This window comes from Oryzias latipes, chromosome 18 (genome assembly GCF_053564925.1).
Source record: "Oryzias latipes strain Hd-rR chromosome 18, Olatipes_Hd-rR_3.1".
NCBI lineage: Eukaryota > Metazoa > Chordata > Actinopteri > Beloniformes > Adrianichthyidae > Oryzias > Oryzias latipes.
In genome coordinates, this window is record NC_136254.1 from 12,195,211 (window position 1) to 12,214,151 (window position 18,941).

Below are 18,941 nucleotides of genomic sequence, written 5' to 3' on the forward strand. Positions count from 1 at the left end.
GTCACATGACCTTGGTCAGGTCAGTCCGTCATGCAGGCTAAAACTGAAACATTACATAATAGAGTTTTAAAATTTCCCCCAGATAATCAGGCAGGTCTGACCTCCAAACAGCAGAAATGGAAAATTTATGGTTTACGGCATCTTCTTTGCTACAAACAGCCACTTCAAGAAAAGTGAGTGTTTTAGCCTTGGGTCACATTATTTTTTCTGACGTTTTTCCTAGTTTTGCATGTTATGGTGTCAGTTTGAATAACATGCACGTCCCAAAAATGTAAATTGAACACTTCCTTTTACTCCCAGATTAGAATAAGTTTCATTTCTCGTCACTCTTATCAGATTTTGGTTAATGAAACAAGCATGCATCTCAGATCAGATGTTAAACTGCAGCAGGTAAATTCCAGTCGTCGTCTTTCTGCATTTTTCCGTGCGCACACGTTGATCACGTCTCGCTCGGCTTCAGGTCAGCCTCCGTTCAGCTGCTCTGCCTCTCTCTGCTGGGTATCAGGCTGCAGGATTGCAAAAGCTCAGCAGGCAGGACAGGAAGTAAAACACAAACAGATACAAGAAACGTTTTTGTGCAAAAGGTCAAATAAAACAAAGTATAAATATTATTACTTTGGATTTATCTTTAAAAACTACATAAAATAGTCATTTCTCTGTACAGAAACTATGATTCATCTTCAGACTGGAGCTCTTTACTGACATTTGGTAGCAGCTGTCCTTTATTCTTTAAGTTCAATGAGCTTCTTCAGGTCAGCCTTCAGCATCTCCTCATCCTCCACCTCCACCTTCACCTCAATCCCATCCATTGTTTTCTGCAGCTGCTCCTTGACGCGGTTCAGCTCCAGCAGTCCATCCTGTAGATCCTTACAAACCGCTCGGATCTTGGTGGCGAACTCCGTCTTGGCTCCCTTCTTCAGCTCCATGGAATCCTTTGCCAGGAAGAAGACGTCCAGCGCCAGGAAGAGGCCTGACATGACTCCAGTGGTGACGCTGATGGCCTGAGCGGCTTTGGCGGCTCCGCCGGCCACGCTGAGGACCTGCACGGTGCTGATCAGAGACTCGGCGTTGACGGCCAGAGCCTTGCCGGCTCTGCCGCCTTCCTTCATCACATGTTTGACGTTCTGATTCAGGTGCTTCTCTGAGATGCTCTCTGCGTATTTCTCAAAGTTCCACTCCTCCAGAGTCTCCATCCCTTCCTGTTAAGGAGAAATGGTTGACAGAAACAGAGAAACCTTGGTTCATAGAGTTAAGAAATAATTACTGTTCACTTCTAGTTTGCAACTTCCACCAAACAGCGGCTCACCTCCAGAAACTCCAGGCACTCTTTGATGTCCTTCATCTCCTTTTCGTAGTCTTTGATCATCTGCTCCACCCTCTTGCGGTCCGTCTTAGAATGGACCGTATCTGTGATGTTGGCAGAAGCAGACGTGACTCCGCCTGCAGTGGCGATACCGATGCCAACTGCCGTGACGATGAGCGACGTCCCGGCAGTGAAGGGAGCCAAAATGAGGCCCGTGATAGTGGTGACCGAGCCCGCCACGCTGGCCACCCCGCCGCCGACACTGGCTGTTACCGTTCGCTTATGGAAGTTGTCAGCAGAGTCGGCCACAGACAGGAGCTCCAGGATTCGCTGCTGGAGCGAGGCGCCGTGCTTGTTGAAGAGGCGCACGAAGAGCCGAGCTGCCATGAAGACTCTGTCAGCAGCTTCCTCCACCACTCTAAGGACAAAGCACATGTTGGTACCAAACCGGAACGTCTACATGGAGACAAAATGACATACGTACTCTTCATCTTCATTTGGGTTTGCTTCATTCCACTTATCCCAACCTAACATGTAAACACACATTTAGAGATGACAAGTCACAGCTGGACATTAGTGAGTCTTAAGGCCACACCCACACCCCACAGTCTGTACCAGAGTCCAGTCAGAGTTCTGGGCTCTGCTCTTAAAGTGAACCCTGCCGAGGCCGGCTCGCAGAGGTGCTACAGAGAACAGTACAGTGGACTCAATCTGTGGGCGCCATTCTCCCTTAAGCTCTAAAGACCCGAGCTCATTCTTGAACCAACCATCCAGACATGTATGGTTGGTTCAGTTTAGCCGAATTAAGCCAAAATGTGATGTCCACGAATGTGGACGCCAGGTCTTAGGAGGTTTAACATTGACAGGATACCAATGACATCACCCCATTTACCGTTTAATAGAAGTGGACCAAACGAGTGTGATGTCATCCATAGAAAACTGTTTACTTCCAACTCCAGCCAATTGAAGTCAATTCAGTCGCCTTTTTTTTGCTATAAGAACGCCGCCATGTTGGAGCCAGATGTTGTCAGTAAGCAGTGAATGGTCCAAGTCGGTCCAAGTCAACATTTCTATAGCAACATGAAATGTGTCAAATGTTTTGAATGTTGGACGTGAGACCACAAGCTTTTGTGGAGGCATCCGATGGTTCGTTTATAACTTGAATAACTTGCAATAAAATAATTGTATTATCCAGAGCATGTTAAAAAGGGATCAGAGTCATTATATAGTCATTCTGACTCTATAGGACTTTCTGATTGGAGCGCGACAGGGGAGGGGGTCACTCAGTACAGTTCTCTCATACAGTCCATGCCTCTGACATCGATCAGAGCATTCTGAATGGACCACATCAACAAGACAAATATGGCAGATTGGACAGAATCATTACAAATCTCGTTGAGTACACCTAGGAGTCATAGTCAGTCAAAGAAAGCTACCCTAATTATTGCAAAAATGTGAGTTCAAATATAATTGAAACGCTCGACTAAAAAGTTCACCACCACTGTATTAATGACCAAAACACTGAAACACAAATACTTTTGATCCTAAACTCCACATTTAATTGGGATTTGGACTTTTTGTTGTTTTTTATTAATTGGAGTCAATTGCAAATGGCCCCCACCTGTCAGTGGTTATTTGAAGAACTGCAACATTTGGTTCCGTTTAGTTTTTACATTTAGAGTAAGGCATACAGCCTTCTACAGCATGGGGGGGGTCTACGCTCAGGCCAGGGGTATGATGACGGACAATGTGAGGATGAACCAGGAACAGCCAGACTAGGAGAACCCCTCTAGATCCAGATTTAGACTTTTACAGACTGACAGATGTGAGTGGACCTGTAAGAGACTGGCATACCCTCCACGTTTCTCCACCACGCCCACAGGCCCTCTTCATCCTGTGAATGAATAGCCTCACTGGGGTTAACATGCAGCTCTGGCATACAAACGAGTCCTGCAGAACTGTGAAAACAGACAAATGCACCTCGAGGGGGTCCAGCTGTGATGGCTCCCCGGGCACCGGCACCTCTGCTAGCTGCAGCGTCTGAACTTCAACGGCCTCCTGATTGAACACAAGCCAATGATCATGCAGCGTAAGCCCCCAGCTGCCCCCTCCCCCCATGGTGGGATCAACGTCTATTCAGGCAACGCTTATGGAACAGATACTTCTCTTAACTCTTTGGATGAGGGAACAAGAACATGGAAGTGTAAACGTTACATGAGAACCCTGAAATAGAAAACTCTCAGAGAGACAGCTTTTACTTGGTGTTGAAATAGTTAATTGGAGCTTTTGTCTTCTGTGAGCCGAAAAACAACTCTCAAATAAAGCTGGAAGATGTTTGTAAACCGAGATGAGAAACCGGCTCAGCCGGAATAAAGTTGATCAAACACGCCTTATCACACACTTGGAAGAGAGAGTTGGTTTTGTAAAAGTATGTCGTCAGGTTGTTTTCACATTATTGTGATAAAAAAAAACACAGACGCGAGGCTCACAGATTTGTTTTGTTTTTATCTTGTTGCAGATTAGAAAGGAGATTTTGGTTATGTTAGGCAGCAGATAAGAGGCCTCTGCTGAGTCAACAGAGCGTGACGGGACGGGACGTCCTGCCAAGAAACGCAGAGGAAGAAAAGTTAACCTTAGAGCATGCAGGGTTAACAAAGGTCAAGGCAGGGGAGAGGTCGTCTGGTTACAATGAAGAATACTAACCAACTAAAATCTTTATTTGATCAGGTTAATCCATCAATTCACTAAATAAAGAGCTACAGTATTTTTTTAGTACCTGTCGCAATTTTTTAGCACCTTTTGTCCAGGGGTGCGCCTTAAACTCAAAAGCAACGTCTGTGGATTTTTAAAACATAAATAGGCTGAATTTTTGTTATTTTTTTCCCCACAACAACCACTAGAGGTGTATTCAAAAACCGCAGGAGGCTGAATTCAAGTGTTCAAGATAAAAAAGCTGGATTTCTCAACGTTATTCATGTTTTCCATGCATCGTGAATGAGATACACGTCAAAGTTTCCATGCAGTCAGGAGGCTAAAACGGTAACCGTAGCTCCTCCCACACGCATCACATTTATGAACATATTTTTGGAGAAGCGTCCAGCAGCAATTTGACGTAAATGGCGTTTGGTGTGAACGTAGCTTCACGCCGGGCTTATAGGAGTTGTTTTAGAAGAGACAGACTGTTCTCTCAAAATGCGACTTGTATAAGATTTATTTCTTCTTTCTTATGCATTTGCCGCTGTGACATATTTTCTGGAGTGACTTATAGCCCGAAAAATATGGTCGTTCACACTGAAGCTGTCTACATAAAAAGCACAAAGAAAATCCCTTTTTAAAGATGATGATGTCATAATCCAGTTTAGTCCAGATTATTCCAATAGTCAGAGTGTTTTATGTGTCTAATAACAGCCTGTTTAAAGGATCAAGAGGTTACATAGATCAGTGTAATCCCTTCACTAAGAAAGCAAAAGGTGACAAGTTTTAGAAATACAGCGGAGATGCAAGAATGTGCTAGAAAGTTCATTTATGGAAGGAATTCAGGTTTCTGACTTTAGGACTGGAGAAGCTGAGCAGAACGTTTTTGGATTGGTTAGAAATTGGCCTGTTTCAGTCAGCATGTAGCTGCGTAACTGCAGAGTTTTTAATGCTCTCCCTTGTTGTGCACGTTTAGCTACAGGATGACCCACCTGCTGCAGACTCTGGGAGTCCTGGGACGCATTTGCAGAACTCTGCAGGAAACAGGAGAAAAAGACTCAAAAAGGGGAAAATCTCAAAATAACGGCGGGGAAATTCAACCCGCGGAGGTCGTACCTCTGCTCCCAACCCAAACAAGGACATGGGGAGAATCTTCATAATGAACTGTAGAAAATAAGACAGAGATGACTAAAACCATGCAGGCTTTGAGCTGATTGAGACTCAGGTCTGACAGACGGACCTTCTTTTTCGTGGGGGCCTTGGTCTGTATGGGGGCGCCGAGGTCAGCATCGACGTACCAGACAGACTGAGGAGAACACAAAAAAGTCAGTGACAACCATGGAAACCCGGATCTGTCTCCACACTGCACCCCCACCCCCAAACAAACAGTTTCCAGTGAACATGAACCTTTGCGTGATCACATGCTCGCCATCGTTTCGATCGAACTGCATTCCTTAAGTTTGATGACAGCCCTTTAATGAGCTGCCAAGTGACATAAAACCAGCAGACGAGTTCCTGCTCAGGTTTCTGTGTTTGCTCAAAATATTTTTCTCCTTTCAAACAGTTTTCATTTGGCTTTTGATCTGATTTAGAGGCTCATCTCACCGAAAGTCATCAAACATTCAGGGAGAATAAACTGCCTTTGGATAAAAAGAATGAAAGCAAACTGACAGCAGATACGAGGAAATCTTTGGTTCATTTAGAAAAATGTCACGTTCCTTAAAAAAGAAAAATGCAACAAAATGACTTATTTATTCTGTTTTGTAGTTTTGTGCTTTTTACTGCAGGCATAAAGACTTCCAAGTAAAAACTGAATTAAACCGCAGATTTTTTTTAAGGTAAAAACACACAAAAAACATTTTTATTTTATTTATTTATTTAATTTTATGAGTTCTATATCTGTGATTTCTATGAATGGATAATGCTTGTCATCAGTGCTTGGGTGAAACCGGGGGGGGGGGGAGTGTTGACTTGTGGGCCACAAAGAGTTCTAAAATTTGACAGAAGGGCTGAACCTGGACCAGATGGGTGGAGTGTCATAAGAGAAAGAAATATCATGGAATATGACGGAAAAAATGATTGAAAATTTTAAAACAGAATATTTTGGTGTTTTTCTTTCAAAACTGCTGCTTTTGTTTTCATTTTAGTGCAAATTGCACTAACGGGTTCATGTCCCTCTGGGAAAAATCTTAATATGAGAGAAATGCTGCGTTCGTGTGCTGTTGGAATGATCGGAAAAATGACTGGCTTGGAAAACACAAAAATCTTCCAACGCCACTTGAATGCAGAGTAACTTTCTGCACCTAATCAAAGGTCAATGTATTTGTAGTCTACCATCACACCAGAATCATAGGGAAAATAAAACATTAATACGGGTTATTAACATCATTTATTCCAGTTTGTCTCTACCTGCTTATAATAAATAGTTTAGCAAACTGCAAATGCCCCCCAGGCTGTAGTTTACCCACCCCTGGGTTAACCTGATCACCTGTGATTGTGTTAAGATCAGAAGCTCTCTGCTCAGCTGATGGAGGATGTGAGGTCGACTCACCTGAGATGAGGGCAGATGCTGCTTTGAACCAGCAACTCTGAATTTAAAAATGACTTCTTCTCTTAAACCCTGAAGCAGCACTAACTGACTGACTGCTGAAACTCTGCAGCTTTTCCCCCTGCAGCCTTTGTTTCTGAAAGTCTTCATTAATCCACATGTGCGGGAAGTCTTACATATCTTTCTTTGGAGTTGTCATCAACGCTTCCAGAGCTCTCCAGCTTCTCAGTCTGAACATCTGGATCCTTCAGGTGGGACAGAAATCAGAACCAAAGTCCAGAGACTGTGATGTAATGCGCAGACGGGCACTGGTCCTCACCTGAGGCGAGTCCAGGGGGGCTGCAGAGTCCGTCTCGGTTTCTGCCACCTGCACCACAAAAGAAGAGCCCTTTAGTCCTCATACAGTCACACGCCTGCAGCTAGCAGAAGACAGAAGGGTTTGGAGGATACCTGTGTGTGGGACCTGAAGGGGTTAACCTTCTGGATCATTCCTTTCAGACTTCCAGGGTTCTGCTAAAAAAAACAACAACACAAAACAAACGTATGAATGTCTGTATTTACAGCAGGTGAAGAACCACAGGAGCAAACCACAGCAGGAAGTTGAAAAGTGCTGCTTTGGCCCCATCTGGTGGTAAAAACAAAAACTTCAAGTACTGATCCAAACAGCAACGTGGAATCCTGGGAATAAAACAAACAAAAAACTTCCTGTTACTGCTGCTCATATTTGCTGCTGACGCCTATTAAAACTAATAAAATCTCTAAAAGAAAAACTTGGAGTGCTTAATTCTGACTGAGCTCAGCTGAGAAGCACAGAGGAGGTTCTATGGTAGTTTGGGCTAAACCTAACTTTTAGTTCAGTTATACTTTTGCATGGAGGAGAAACCTCTGAAGGACATTTGGAAAAATAATATTCATTTATGTAAATGTTTGTGACTCAGGAATTAAAAAATAAATATGCACAAAAAAGATTTGCATTTTATGAGTTTTCAAAAAAAGACACATTAAAAAGAGAAATAAAAAAAGGGATTTGTGCTCTTTTTTAAATTGTATTACAGGAAAAACAAACATTGACAAAATAGTAAAGTAAGAAATTGAAAATTGCCGCTTTGGCGCCATCTTCTGCAAAGTGCTGGAATTATCATTCAATCTTTCAGTGTGAGGGGGACCGGGGTGGAACTGCTGTCCCCTTAGCCCACTGTGCTGCTTTCTCTCTATCTTCCTGCCTCACAGAGCACACCGGATCCAGGGGATCACACAAGAACAAGGGGGTCCTTCAGGCCTGGAGATGGACGCCCCCAATGTTCAGGATTAAAACTCTTTTTTTCCAAGGAATAAAAAAGATTATTGACTTTTGGCATTCTAGCATTATTGTTCTGTCAGTTTGGAAAGAAAAGTGTGTGTGGTTCTCTGAGTCACATACAGCCGTCTCCTTCACCGGAACAACGGCCTCGTCTGCTTCACCACGGGGTGGGCGCTCACCAAACTCAGCATCCTGAAGGAGGAGAAGCAGCACGAGGATGAAGACTCACCTCCTCCCCCGTCAATGTACAGAGCAGCAGGAGGCTGCCATCAGCAAGGCACCTTTGGCTGAGAAGACCTGAAGGGGTTGACCTTCTGGATCATGCTGGTTATCCCTCCTGGGTTCTAAAAGAGACACAAGAACGATGATTCACACAGCATAGGAACAGTTTACTCAGAGCCAGACCGGCTCACCCGTTTGGTGCTGAGGTCTTCTTCACTTGCATGTGGATGTGCAGCATCTTCTCCTGAAGCATCCTTCTGCACCGTCAAGACATCAAAGCAAAAGCTGTTCAGTGAAGTTTCTCTGACATCCCTGAAACTGAAGCTGCTTCCAGAAAAAAACCCTCCAGATCAGCACCTGAGCAGAAGACTTGAAGGGGTTCACCTTCTGCAGGGCTCCTCTCATCATCCCCGGGTTCTTCAAGAAATTAAAGTACAGGACAAATTCAGATTAATCTGCTCTCAGAGACACTCCCAACATGTGTGTGAAAGGAAACAAACACTCACACATACTGGGACGTATTCCAGGAAGCATGTTTAAACTAGCCTGACTTTAAGACTGAACTCTGGCTGAAATCCACCTGAACTTGCTTACTCTGGGTTTGTCGGTTCCAAAAGACCGGATATGAGTTGGCGTAATTACGCTGGACTTGGTAACCCTGGGTTAATGCACGTGCACGGCAGGCACATAAAGGCATTCTCAATGGATCTCCGATTTCTGGAGTCACCATGGAAACGTGTGGAGATCAAAAGAGAGCGCTATACTTCAGTGAGACGGAGTCGGAGATTTTAATGAAGTCGTATGAAGATTATAAGTCCATAAAAAAAGTAATACAGCTGCATCATCGGCAAAAGAAAGAGTTTCTGCTTGGAGAGCGTGTGGAGAGGGTCCACACCTTCAGGTTTCTGGGAGGTGTATTGTCCAACAACATCTCCTGGACAGAAAACATTACAGACGTCATCAAGAAGGATCAGCAGAGACTCCACTTTCTGCGGGTCCTCAGGAAGCACAATCTGGACCCCAGCCTGCTGACAACCTTCTACCGTACGTCCATTGAATGCCTTCTGACGTCCTGTATTACAATGTGGTACGGCAGCTGCACCATGGTGGACAGGAAGAGACTGCAGAGGGTGGTCAAAGCAGCTCAGAGGATTGTCGGCTCCCCCCTCCCCACCCTGTCAGACATCTACTCTTCCCGCTGTCTTAGCAGAGCCGGGAAGATCATAAAAGACAGTTCCCACCCTGGCTCTGGACTGTTTGACCTGTTGCCCTCAGGAAGGCGCTACAGGTGCATCAGATCAAGGACAAACCGCCTTAAAAACAGTTTTTTCCCCAAAGCCATAACCATCCTGAACTCCCACATGCACTGACAGCTCCACCCCCATGTCTCCCTCTTTCATTATGCTCATCTCATCATGTCAACACCATCTCATTATGTGCAATATGTTCCCATCATTGTGCAATATAGTAAGTGCAATATACCTCTGCCATCATGGGCAGAACTGTTTTTTGTTTGTTTATAACTACTACCTCTCTGTGGAAATTTCTATTTTCTATTTCACATTTTGCACCTTTGTAAATTTATTTCTGGTACTTGGTATATTGTATTCTTCATTTTGTGAAATTATTTTATTATTCTATTATTCTGTGAAATTATTTTCTATGCATGCAAGTACTGAATAGTGAGCAGCTTTTTTCATTTCATTGTATACGCGTATGATGCAAATTGTACATGTGCACAGTGACAATAAAGGCTGGGTCTGCAAGTCTGCAACTCAACGCTGCAAGTCAACAGCATAAGCCGCGGTTACATGTGCAAAATATCTTGATCGGATCAATGGTGTACATGGGCCCAGAAAAACTTTTTCCGATTAGAACAAACGTTCACATGTGTCACACTTTCAATCGGAATAAATCATTTGCACATGCGCAGTAGTGTTTGAAATACCGGAAGAGCGAATTAGTTCTGCTGAGAGGCGACATACATAGATATCTGACAGCTCGGTAATAAATGAGGTGATCTTCTAAACGGGCTTTTATTAATGTTATGGTTATTATGAAGCGCCTGTTCGCTTATTTTAATCTTAACCCGTGTGGTCAGTGCTTTTTCTGTTGAAGAACGGAGCCAGAAAAAATGCTTTGATGAGCATAAAATCCATGCGGGAAATGCCACAATCTGCATCTTGGCTGCATGTAAATATGTGGGAATAACATCTGCCTTTATTTTGTCGGGACACGACTGCAAACACAAATCCACGTGATTGTTTGAACGGTTTCTAAGGACCGAGGAGCATTTCTGGTTTGAAAAGCTCACACTGCCCCAAAGCCGCTGTGTGAGCTGACGGTCCAAGCTCTGTCCGGACACACACTTTTACCGGAAGACCCGGTTCTCCCGAGTTCGGTCGCCCGTTCACCTAGACCTGCGGGACGGATCGCAGTCCAAAGTCTCCCACACAAAGCGCACACATAACAAAGCATCCTCCCTTCCCCTCAAACACAAAGTCCGACTGCTCTGCTCAGAGACACGGTCGCTCCGTCCACCGGTCCACTTGACTAATCGAGTGCAGGAGCGGAAACAACGAAAAATTTAAAATACCCCCCCGACAATATCATTGTCCATCCCGATGGTTTACTGCAAACATCATCAACTGCCAACTTAAAGGACATCGCCCAACCCTAGATTCCATTGGTAACAAGTAATTGAGTTAAATTTATTCAACCTAATTTCTTATGTCTATCTCACTCAACAGTTGTTTATACAACTCTAATTTACATATTTAACTAAATGTCATATTGTTCCAATTCAATTAAATGTTTTTCCATCTTAATTTATTGTAGTTCTTGAACTCTCATATGTCTAAGTTAGAGGCTGGAGATTTTCTCATTTTTTTATCATTAAAATAAATATTACAGTGTCAATTTCCAAAATATACTATGCATTTAATTATCATGAATCTGACTTTAACTTCAGCTCTTGTGCCATATATGGTGGCACTAGTGGTGCTAAATAAACTCATCCTCCTCTTCCTCCTTCTCATTCATGGTGCAGAAAGAATTAAACATAAAAGGACAAATAACTTGGCAAAACACAGTGAAACAGCTAAACAACTGAACACTTTTGGTCAAAAAGCCACACTTAAACCCAAATCCGTCCAGACAGGCAAAGGGAATGATATCCCACAATCCCTTGCGGTGCCGATCTAACAGCAGCACCAAAGTTACACCTACTTAATTGAATTAATTTAAATGAAAGTAAAATAAATGTCTGATAACTACGTGTTATTTTTAACCTGACTTAACTAAAAAGAATTGATTTATCTTAACTAAAGCAAATAATTAAGTTAGATCAACAATGTAAAAAAGTTTATTTTTCCAACATCCATATGTGGTCTTATCACCCTCTCATTGTGGAAAAAGTATTATCTGAGCTTTTTCATCCACTAAATCATCTTCAAATGGACACGCCATGCTGCTTCACCTCTCTGAAAACAAACTAACCTTCAACTAAACCTGCTCCAGACCAGGTTATGTTCAGAGCATGAGTTGTTATGGCAACTTGACATATCCTGAAACATACCTCCATTTTTGGAACCGAAAGCCAAGGTTATCTGCTTCCTTAGCCTCAAACTTACCGTGGTAACTCACATAACCTGCTTTTTGGAATACCCCCCTGGAAACTATAGGCTCAATGTCTGACACGCTCATACCTGAGCTGAGCTTGAAGCTTTCTTCTGCTGCAGCGACTCTGAAGATGGAGTTCTACACACCTGAGAGAGAAACCAGCAGGGGAGACCGAGACAAAGAACAGAGCAGCACACTTAAATTTCAGGCGCTTTGAATGGTTTTCATGAACTTTTTCCAGAGTCGTGCTATCATAGCCTTAAAGAAGATCTGGGTGGTCCCTTAGGACACTCTGCCCAGACTCTTAAAGATTCTAACTGACTACCAAGCTAAAACCTCAATATTTGTATTCGTCATGATGAATGCTACAGCATCTGTTAGTTCCTGTAATTTTGCATGGTCTCTTTAGCAAACAGAAATGTATCTGGGTGTTTTTTATTGATCTTATGATTGGGGTTAATAAGAGTTTAAGGAAAGACTTCTGCTGACAAAAACAGAAGGTTTTACTGTGATCTTACAGTTTTCAATCCTGTGTCAGAATTCCATGTACAGAGGAAAAAGGTATTGTGGAGAGATCTTACTTTTCTCCCTTATTAATGCTAGAGGACCTGTTTGATATGAGAATCTACAGTTATTAATTCATTTTGATTTTAAATATGTTTAAACTGCGGTTGTTTTATAGTTTAAATGTTCATTGAAGTAATTTCTGTTCTGTTAAAAAAATGATTTTATTTTTCTTAAGACCCACTCCAATCCAAATAATTGTTGTTTTCAACATGTTCATTCATTCATCTTCTTTACCGTTTATTCCCTTTCGGGGTCACGGGGTTGCCGGAGCCTATTCTGGCCACTTGGGTGTAGGCAAGGGATGCCCTGGACTGGCCCCCATTCTGTCGCAGGGTAGAATATCCTCAATCACACATCCACTCACTCTCACACCTATGGACAATTTAGAGTTGCCAATCAACCTATGCAGCATGTTTTTGGACGGTGGGAGGAAGCCGGAGATCCCGGAGAAAACCCATGCATGCACAGGGAGAACATGCAAACTCCACACAGAAAGGGCCCCCATTGATGTTGTGTTTTTCATGTCCCCCAGCCGGGACTTGAACCGGGGGCCTTCTTGCTGTGAGGCAAGAGCGCTAACCACTGCGCCACCGTGCAGCCCTAACATGTTCATTTAAAATATTTCTCATAGAAATATCTAAAGAAAATTAGGTTTAAAACTGCATTTCTAAGTAGTTCTTTATTCAAATTCCTGTGAATCAAGAGCATATAAAAAAACTTTGTTGGAAATAGCTTGTAGGTGTGACTTAGAAGCTACTACTCCAAACTATAACGTCCCTGCTCTGCTCCATTCTGATGAATCCACTTGTAGCCTACTAGATCCGTGTAAGTTTCTGTTTTCCTCATCTGAGCTGGAATCAGGCTCAAAACTGTAAGGTTGGATAGCCCCAGTATTGATCGCCATTTTTGTTGGAATGATAATGTTAGGTTGGGGTTGTGAGGGGCTGAAAGCTAGTTAGAGAGAGTGTTAACATTCATGATATGAACATCAACAAGAGTCCATCTATTCTGATTTCACATTTTCTATGTATGTATTTCTGTGAGCAGTGCAGAAACACTGGCTGTTAAAGCCATAGTTCTTGGTGTGTGGTGGGTCCACAATGCAGACAAGTGCAGCGGCATCTTAAGGTGTGTCTTTCTGTTCTCTTGTGGCTCGTTGGGCCACTTTAAGGGACATCAAATGTGCGATTGTTGTGTGTGTTGTCAGTGTATCGTAAAGTCTTTGTAAGGATGTTGTCATTGTCTAGTTAGCAAGTGCGCGCACTGGCTCTGATCGCACACAAATGGAAGGTGCGCGCAGAATGACCACACAAACTGCACTCTGATTTTCTGATTCCACGTTATCCTTATAGAGATGGGATTTAGGACTCTTTGGAGGGAGCCCCATCTTTTGGATCACTTCATTTCAAAAGTACCAACAAAAACCTTGGCTCATTTGGCTCTTTTTACATTTATTAACTTTTAGAAAGCAAGCCTGGAGTTTCTTCATGTTATCCTGGAACTAATCAGACGATGGATGGGATCAGAATAACATAATAATAATAATAATATACTCTTCTTTAAAAAGGAAAATAATCAAACCAAAAAAAGTAAATGCTTCTTTGTAAGGGATTTATTTCTTACAGGTTGCAGGACCAAGACTGGTGGCTTGTGGATTGTAAAGCGGGTTCTGGTGCTGCTCCACTCAAATATAAAGCGGGCCTGAACAAAACCAAGAGCAGGAACAGCTTGGCCCTGATGGAACTTTATCATTAATAATGAAAATGAAAACAGCAGGTCTTGAGACATGTTTGAAATGAAAGTCATCCCCTGAAAATCTCAAATCTTAAAAAAAGGTTACCATCCAGATCAAAGACACACAGAGTTTGAAACTTATTTTTGCTAAATGCCTTGTGTCTTGTCTCTATATGAGTATGTAGTTTAGTTTGTTTGTTGGGTTAATAATGTTGATTCATTTAGGTGTTGCTCTCATTGACTGTATAGGAGAACTGGACAGTGATCCTGCCCCCCTTGTGTTATAGGAAGTACCTGGTCGTCCCAGGAACCATAATCCCATAGACTGCTATAGAGAAATGAACAGCTATTCTCAGTCATTTTATTCGTCAGAATAACCATTCTTTCTATAATCCCTTTTTTCTTTTAACATCTTCTTGCTAATCCTAGTTTCTTTTCATGAATTTTTTCCTTAATCACAAGTTTTAGACTGGCCAATCAGATGCCTCAGTAAAAAGCGTGTGGTGCCTACTGGCCCCCTCCTCGAACGTTGAGCCCACTTTCAGTGGTAGGGGTGAACATTTCCAACAAGCTCACTCCTGATATGGAGTTGCCATAGAAAGGTTGAATTTAAAAAAAAAAAGTTAAATCAGATCAACTCGGACCAATTGCTGCTCGATAACCTTATTTGGCTCCACATGGCGGCGTCTGTATTGTGGAAAATGGCGACTGAATTGACTTCATTTGGTTGGAGCCGGAAGTAAATCATTTTCTATGGGTGATGTCAAACTCACTCAATCCAGTTCTCCTATACAATCGATGGTCGCTCTTTAATACCTTTTTTATTTTTGTATTACTTTTCAATTAATCTGTGTATTTTTTACCGTGTGGTGCTTTATTTCACCATCACACTTTGCCAAAACTGCACTTGTCTTGCCGCGGTATAGAGTGACTTTTCTTCCGCACAGCCTCACTCGAAGGTTTTATGAAAAGTTGGCAGCCCTGTATAAAGACAATGCTTCCATGTAGCAATGACGCTAAACACTTTTGACAGTAGCTCCTCCCACACATGGCGGGAGGGTCAAGTTCATGAACACATTTTTGGACAAGTGTCGAGCAGCGAATTCGAAGAGCGTCCTAAGAGAAACAGTTGACGTGAATTTGGCGCGAAAATGTTTGCTGTTAATGTAGGGAGGCGTCCAGATGCCCGAGCCTCCTCAGCTGCCACCTATAGACGCGGAGGAGCAGCAGTTCTACTCCCAGCTCTCTCCAGGTGACCGAGCTTCTCACCCTACCTCTATGGGAGCACCCAGCCCCCCTACTGAGGGAGCTCCTTTCAGCCACGTGCATCCGGGACCTCATTCTCTCTATGTAATTCTCTCGCCTTTTCTGTGAAGTCTGCCAGTTCCCTCAGTGATTTTAAGTCAGTTTCTTTAAAACTCATTCTTTTACCCATGGCGTTTAACTCCAGCGGGCAGATCTAGTGGGCCAGCTTGTTTATGTTATTAATTTTACATTTGATTTTATGTTCAGCACTTTGGTTGCCTCTGCTTTTTACATGTGCTCTACAAATAACTGATTGACAATGACCAACCAGATTTGTTTGTTGCTAAAAACATTGCACTTAAGGGCACTTCCAGACTCTCCTCATTTCTTGAATTTCACAGCTTTTTGTCCTTTTTTTTGGGGGGGGGGGGTGGCTGAATGCCCCTTTTCTATTCTGTCAGTTCAATGTCTTTGGATGGAACAGTTTCTAGAACAGACTGAAGACATTGAGAAAATACATAATCCCTGCACTTCTCAGTTTCAGTCAACCAGGTGTAGCCTATATAGCACATGTGTCAAACTCAAGGCCCGGGGGCCAAATGTGGCCCTCCATGTCATTTTATGTGGCCCGCCAGAGCATAAAAGTTTTTAAGTTATTAAAATAAAAATTGGTGTGCATTTATTCATATCTAGGGGGAATCTGATTTGAAATATCCGATTGGGTAACAACACATTAGGACTTAAACACTGTCCATATAACCTAAGCTGACAGAATCAAATTTAAAAGGATTTATGCTAGAGTAACAAGAAAACACATGTTTTCTAGGCAACTGTAATTGTCACTTTAAAAAGTTATAATAAAAAAGTAATGAGTTATTTAACATTAAGGAGTAATTACATTTATTTTTCATTACATTTAGTTACATGTATAAGTTATATCTGGCCCTTTGAGGACAACCACTGTGCTAAAGTGGCCCTCAGTGAAAATGAGTTTGACACCCCTGCTATATACCCTTCATAGCCAATGCACCTTCAAAGATCATCTATTTGTAGTTCTTTCTGTCACACATCTCAATGTGCAGATATTCTCAGATCTGTTTATGAATATCTCCCCCATCTTGTCCTTTAACTGGTTTCCTTCTCATAGAAAAAGGAATGATTGTTAGCGATTATCTGCTCAGAATAACTCCTGACATGTGTGAAGGCCTGAGGGAGAAGCATGACAGGAAATATGACTCCTTTGGAACATCTTCTGCTAATATAACAGCAAATATGCAACAGTCATCACTGTTATGGTCAAAGCACCTCACCTGTCCACCATTACAACAATGTCAAGGACAAACAAAAATTCCTCTTTTTCAGGTTATTAAACATTATGGGTCCAATGAGACCATGAGGTTCGCGTTTGTGACGTCACCTGTGTAGACCCTTCGTCCACTGACTCGGAGGATGAGGCTTTGCTGACGGAGAAGGGGCCGACCTGCGGGGGTGAGGAGACTGTAATGACGTCATAAAGGTGAGGCAGAGCGGCGGATGTGTCAGTACCTTCAGGTTCAGCGGGTTCATGTAATCCACAGCTCTCATCAGACCAGACTTCTGCTGTTGGAACGAGCACGAGCACTTAAGAAACTTTCTGTCGCTATTTTCAGAAGAGTCACGCGCGCGCACCCGCTGCTCACCTTTGAAGTGACGCTCGTTTCCGTCTCCGGCGCGTCCCGTCCGGATTTGCAGGGATTCCGCGGCTCCTGAGAAGCGCAGAGAACTTTGGTTTAACACGCATGCGCGTGCCTGCAAGCGGGGCAACAAGTCTGCCCTGCCTCTCCTCACCTCTTTGCTGATCCCAGAGGGGTCCGCGGGGGTCGGGACTTTCCTGAACATGTTCATGCTAACAGACGGACAGACAAGTGAGGACAAACCAAACTAACAGCTCGCTGCTCTGACCGGCATACATGAACAGGAAGTCCGGGGAAGTTCCGGCGTCCTGAACTGCTTATGTGAAGAAGTTTGGAAAGTTTGAGAATGCAAGCAAAACCGTCCGTTTGGGTTCGAAACACCTCTGGACCCGTTCTGGAAACTTCTGCGCAGTTTTTGAAAGTGAAAAAACTGCGACGGTCCTCCTGACTGAGCAAAACAGGAGGAAACAAACGACTTGTGTTTGTTTCTGCTTCCCCTTTCGGGCGGAACCAGGTCAGAGGCGGGTCCTGTCGGATCCTCACATGTCAGCCAGCGTTCTCCGGCTACACCCAAAAGCATCCACCCTTCTCAGCACTTCTTTTCATCCTGGCTTGACTCTAAAATCACCTGTAGAGGGCGGGGCTGGATAACTCCTAAAATTGAGGATTACTGTGCTGGAGCGCGCATGCTCTAAATATTAGTCTGTCAATCTTTTTTTTTCTTTACTTTTTTTTTAACAAAAGGAGCAACAAAAATAAAAGGTGCTGAAAATTACAATAAACGCGACCTTCAATCATTTCTTCAGTGATGGTTTTAGGAACATTTTATCCACAAAAATAGATATTTAAACTGTAATCCAGACTTTATGTTTTTCATGAAAGACCACATTTTTTAATGTTTTTTTTTACTTATCCTGTTGTCAAAAGGCCTGTCCCCACACATCCAAATGTTAGAAACATTCCTGTTGGCTCCAAAAGTCCTCTCAGATAAACATGTCAACACATACACAATACAACTATAGCTTACATACATACTGATGCATACAAACACTCGTGCAAAGCCTTTCATTCAGTCACGCATACTACCCGTATTTGTGCAAAACTGAGCTGACACCTGTGCTCTAGTGTGTGTTTATGTTAACACCTCTAAAAAGAGGGAGAGTGTCCAGTCACCACAACACCAAGCCCCCTGCCAAAGCAGCAGCGGTAGCCAGCCCCCCCGACACACGCACAATATAGCAGATAGAGGCAATCCGCCTGCTGGGAAATCACGTCAGCCATCCAGACCAGGGCCAGCAGGACCGCCACAGGGGCCCCAACGCTGCAGAGCGGGGGGGCACAGAAGCACAGAGAATGCAAGCTCCAGCCCAGTCAGAAAAATATTCCTCCGCCACGTCAGGGGGCCCAGGATGGGGCCCCATTCCCAAAGAGCACTCCCAGCCCTGGACTAGCAGCACACAACTACCACTAGCCAGGCCCCTGGATGGGAGACCTGCCCCATGCTCCAGGCAACCAGACGTCCAGGAGAGTGCAAGTTAGGGCGCCCACCCCCGCCCAGGAGGAAGACGCCTAAGAGAAGTAGGGGTCCCCGAAAAGCATGTAAATATTACCCGACCAGGTTCACCCACTGTTGGGATTTTGGAGAAACCCAGTGCACAAGGGCAAGGAGCAGAACCAGGAACACAGGGACGCGGACATACCCCAGTCTCAAATGTAAGGTGATCCCTGGTTCATAGTCTTGCCAGAGAACTCAGGGATCTCTCTCCGCCCCGTGGAGAGAGAGGGCCGCCGGACCCAGGAACCCAGCACCCAAGGGACACGGCAACAGCTGCTGAGGGTCTGGTTCCCCCAACCAGGGGTAGGGTCCCACTTTACTGTGTGTAACGTGTGTGTTGAAGTGTATATTGTTGTGGCGTAAAGGGAGTATATTAAAGGGTGCAGCTAAAATTGGTGAGTAGGGCACTGAGAGGACATCTCCTGCTTGCTGGCAGTGATGTCCAAGAAGCCCAACTATGGAACTGATGGTCCTATATG

At 43.7% G+C, this 18,941-nt stretch overlaps 1 protein-coding gene across 12 annotated transcripts; it reads right to left on the bottom strand.

The window, feature by feature from the left end:
• Positions 1–272: 272 nt before the first annotated feature.
• Positions 273–17,480, bottom strand: apold1b (apolipoprotein L domain containing 1b). 12 transcript variants are annotated; one of them, XM_011487685.4, is made up of 20 exons: positions 17,062–17,480; positions 16,914–16,979; positions 16,780–16,833; positions 16,652–16,714; positions 11,775–11,834; positions 8,425–8,484; positions 8,259–8,324; positions 8,127–8,189; positions 7,966–8,037; positions 6,996–7,058; positions 6,865–6,912; positions 6,722–6,790; positions 5,238–5,303; positions 5,114–5,161; positions 4,990–5,031; positions 3,284–3,361; positions 3,158–3,197; positions 1,788–1,830; positions 1,307–1,721; positions 273–1,199 (listed from the first exon to the last, which is right to left on the bottom strand). In XM_011487685.4, exons 1-20 carry the CDS (start codon positions 17,116–17,118, stop codon positions 723–725), a joined length of 1,950 nt encoding a protein of 649 aa, XP_011485987.1. In that variant the 5' UTR covers positions 17,119–17,480; the 3' UTR covers positions 273–722. The 12 variants fall into 12 exon arrangements, with proteins under 12 accessions (XP_011485987.1, XP_078792469.1, XP_078792467.1 ...); XM_078936343.1 differs by having other exon boundaries at positions 6,996–7,055; positions 17,062–17,479; XM_078936341.1 differs by having other exon boundaries at positions 16,780–16,830; positions 17,062–17,430.
• Positions 17,481–18,941: the final 1,461 nt, after the last annotated feature.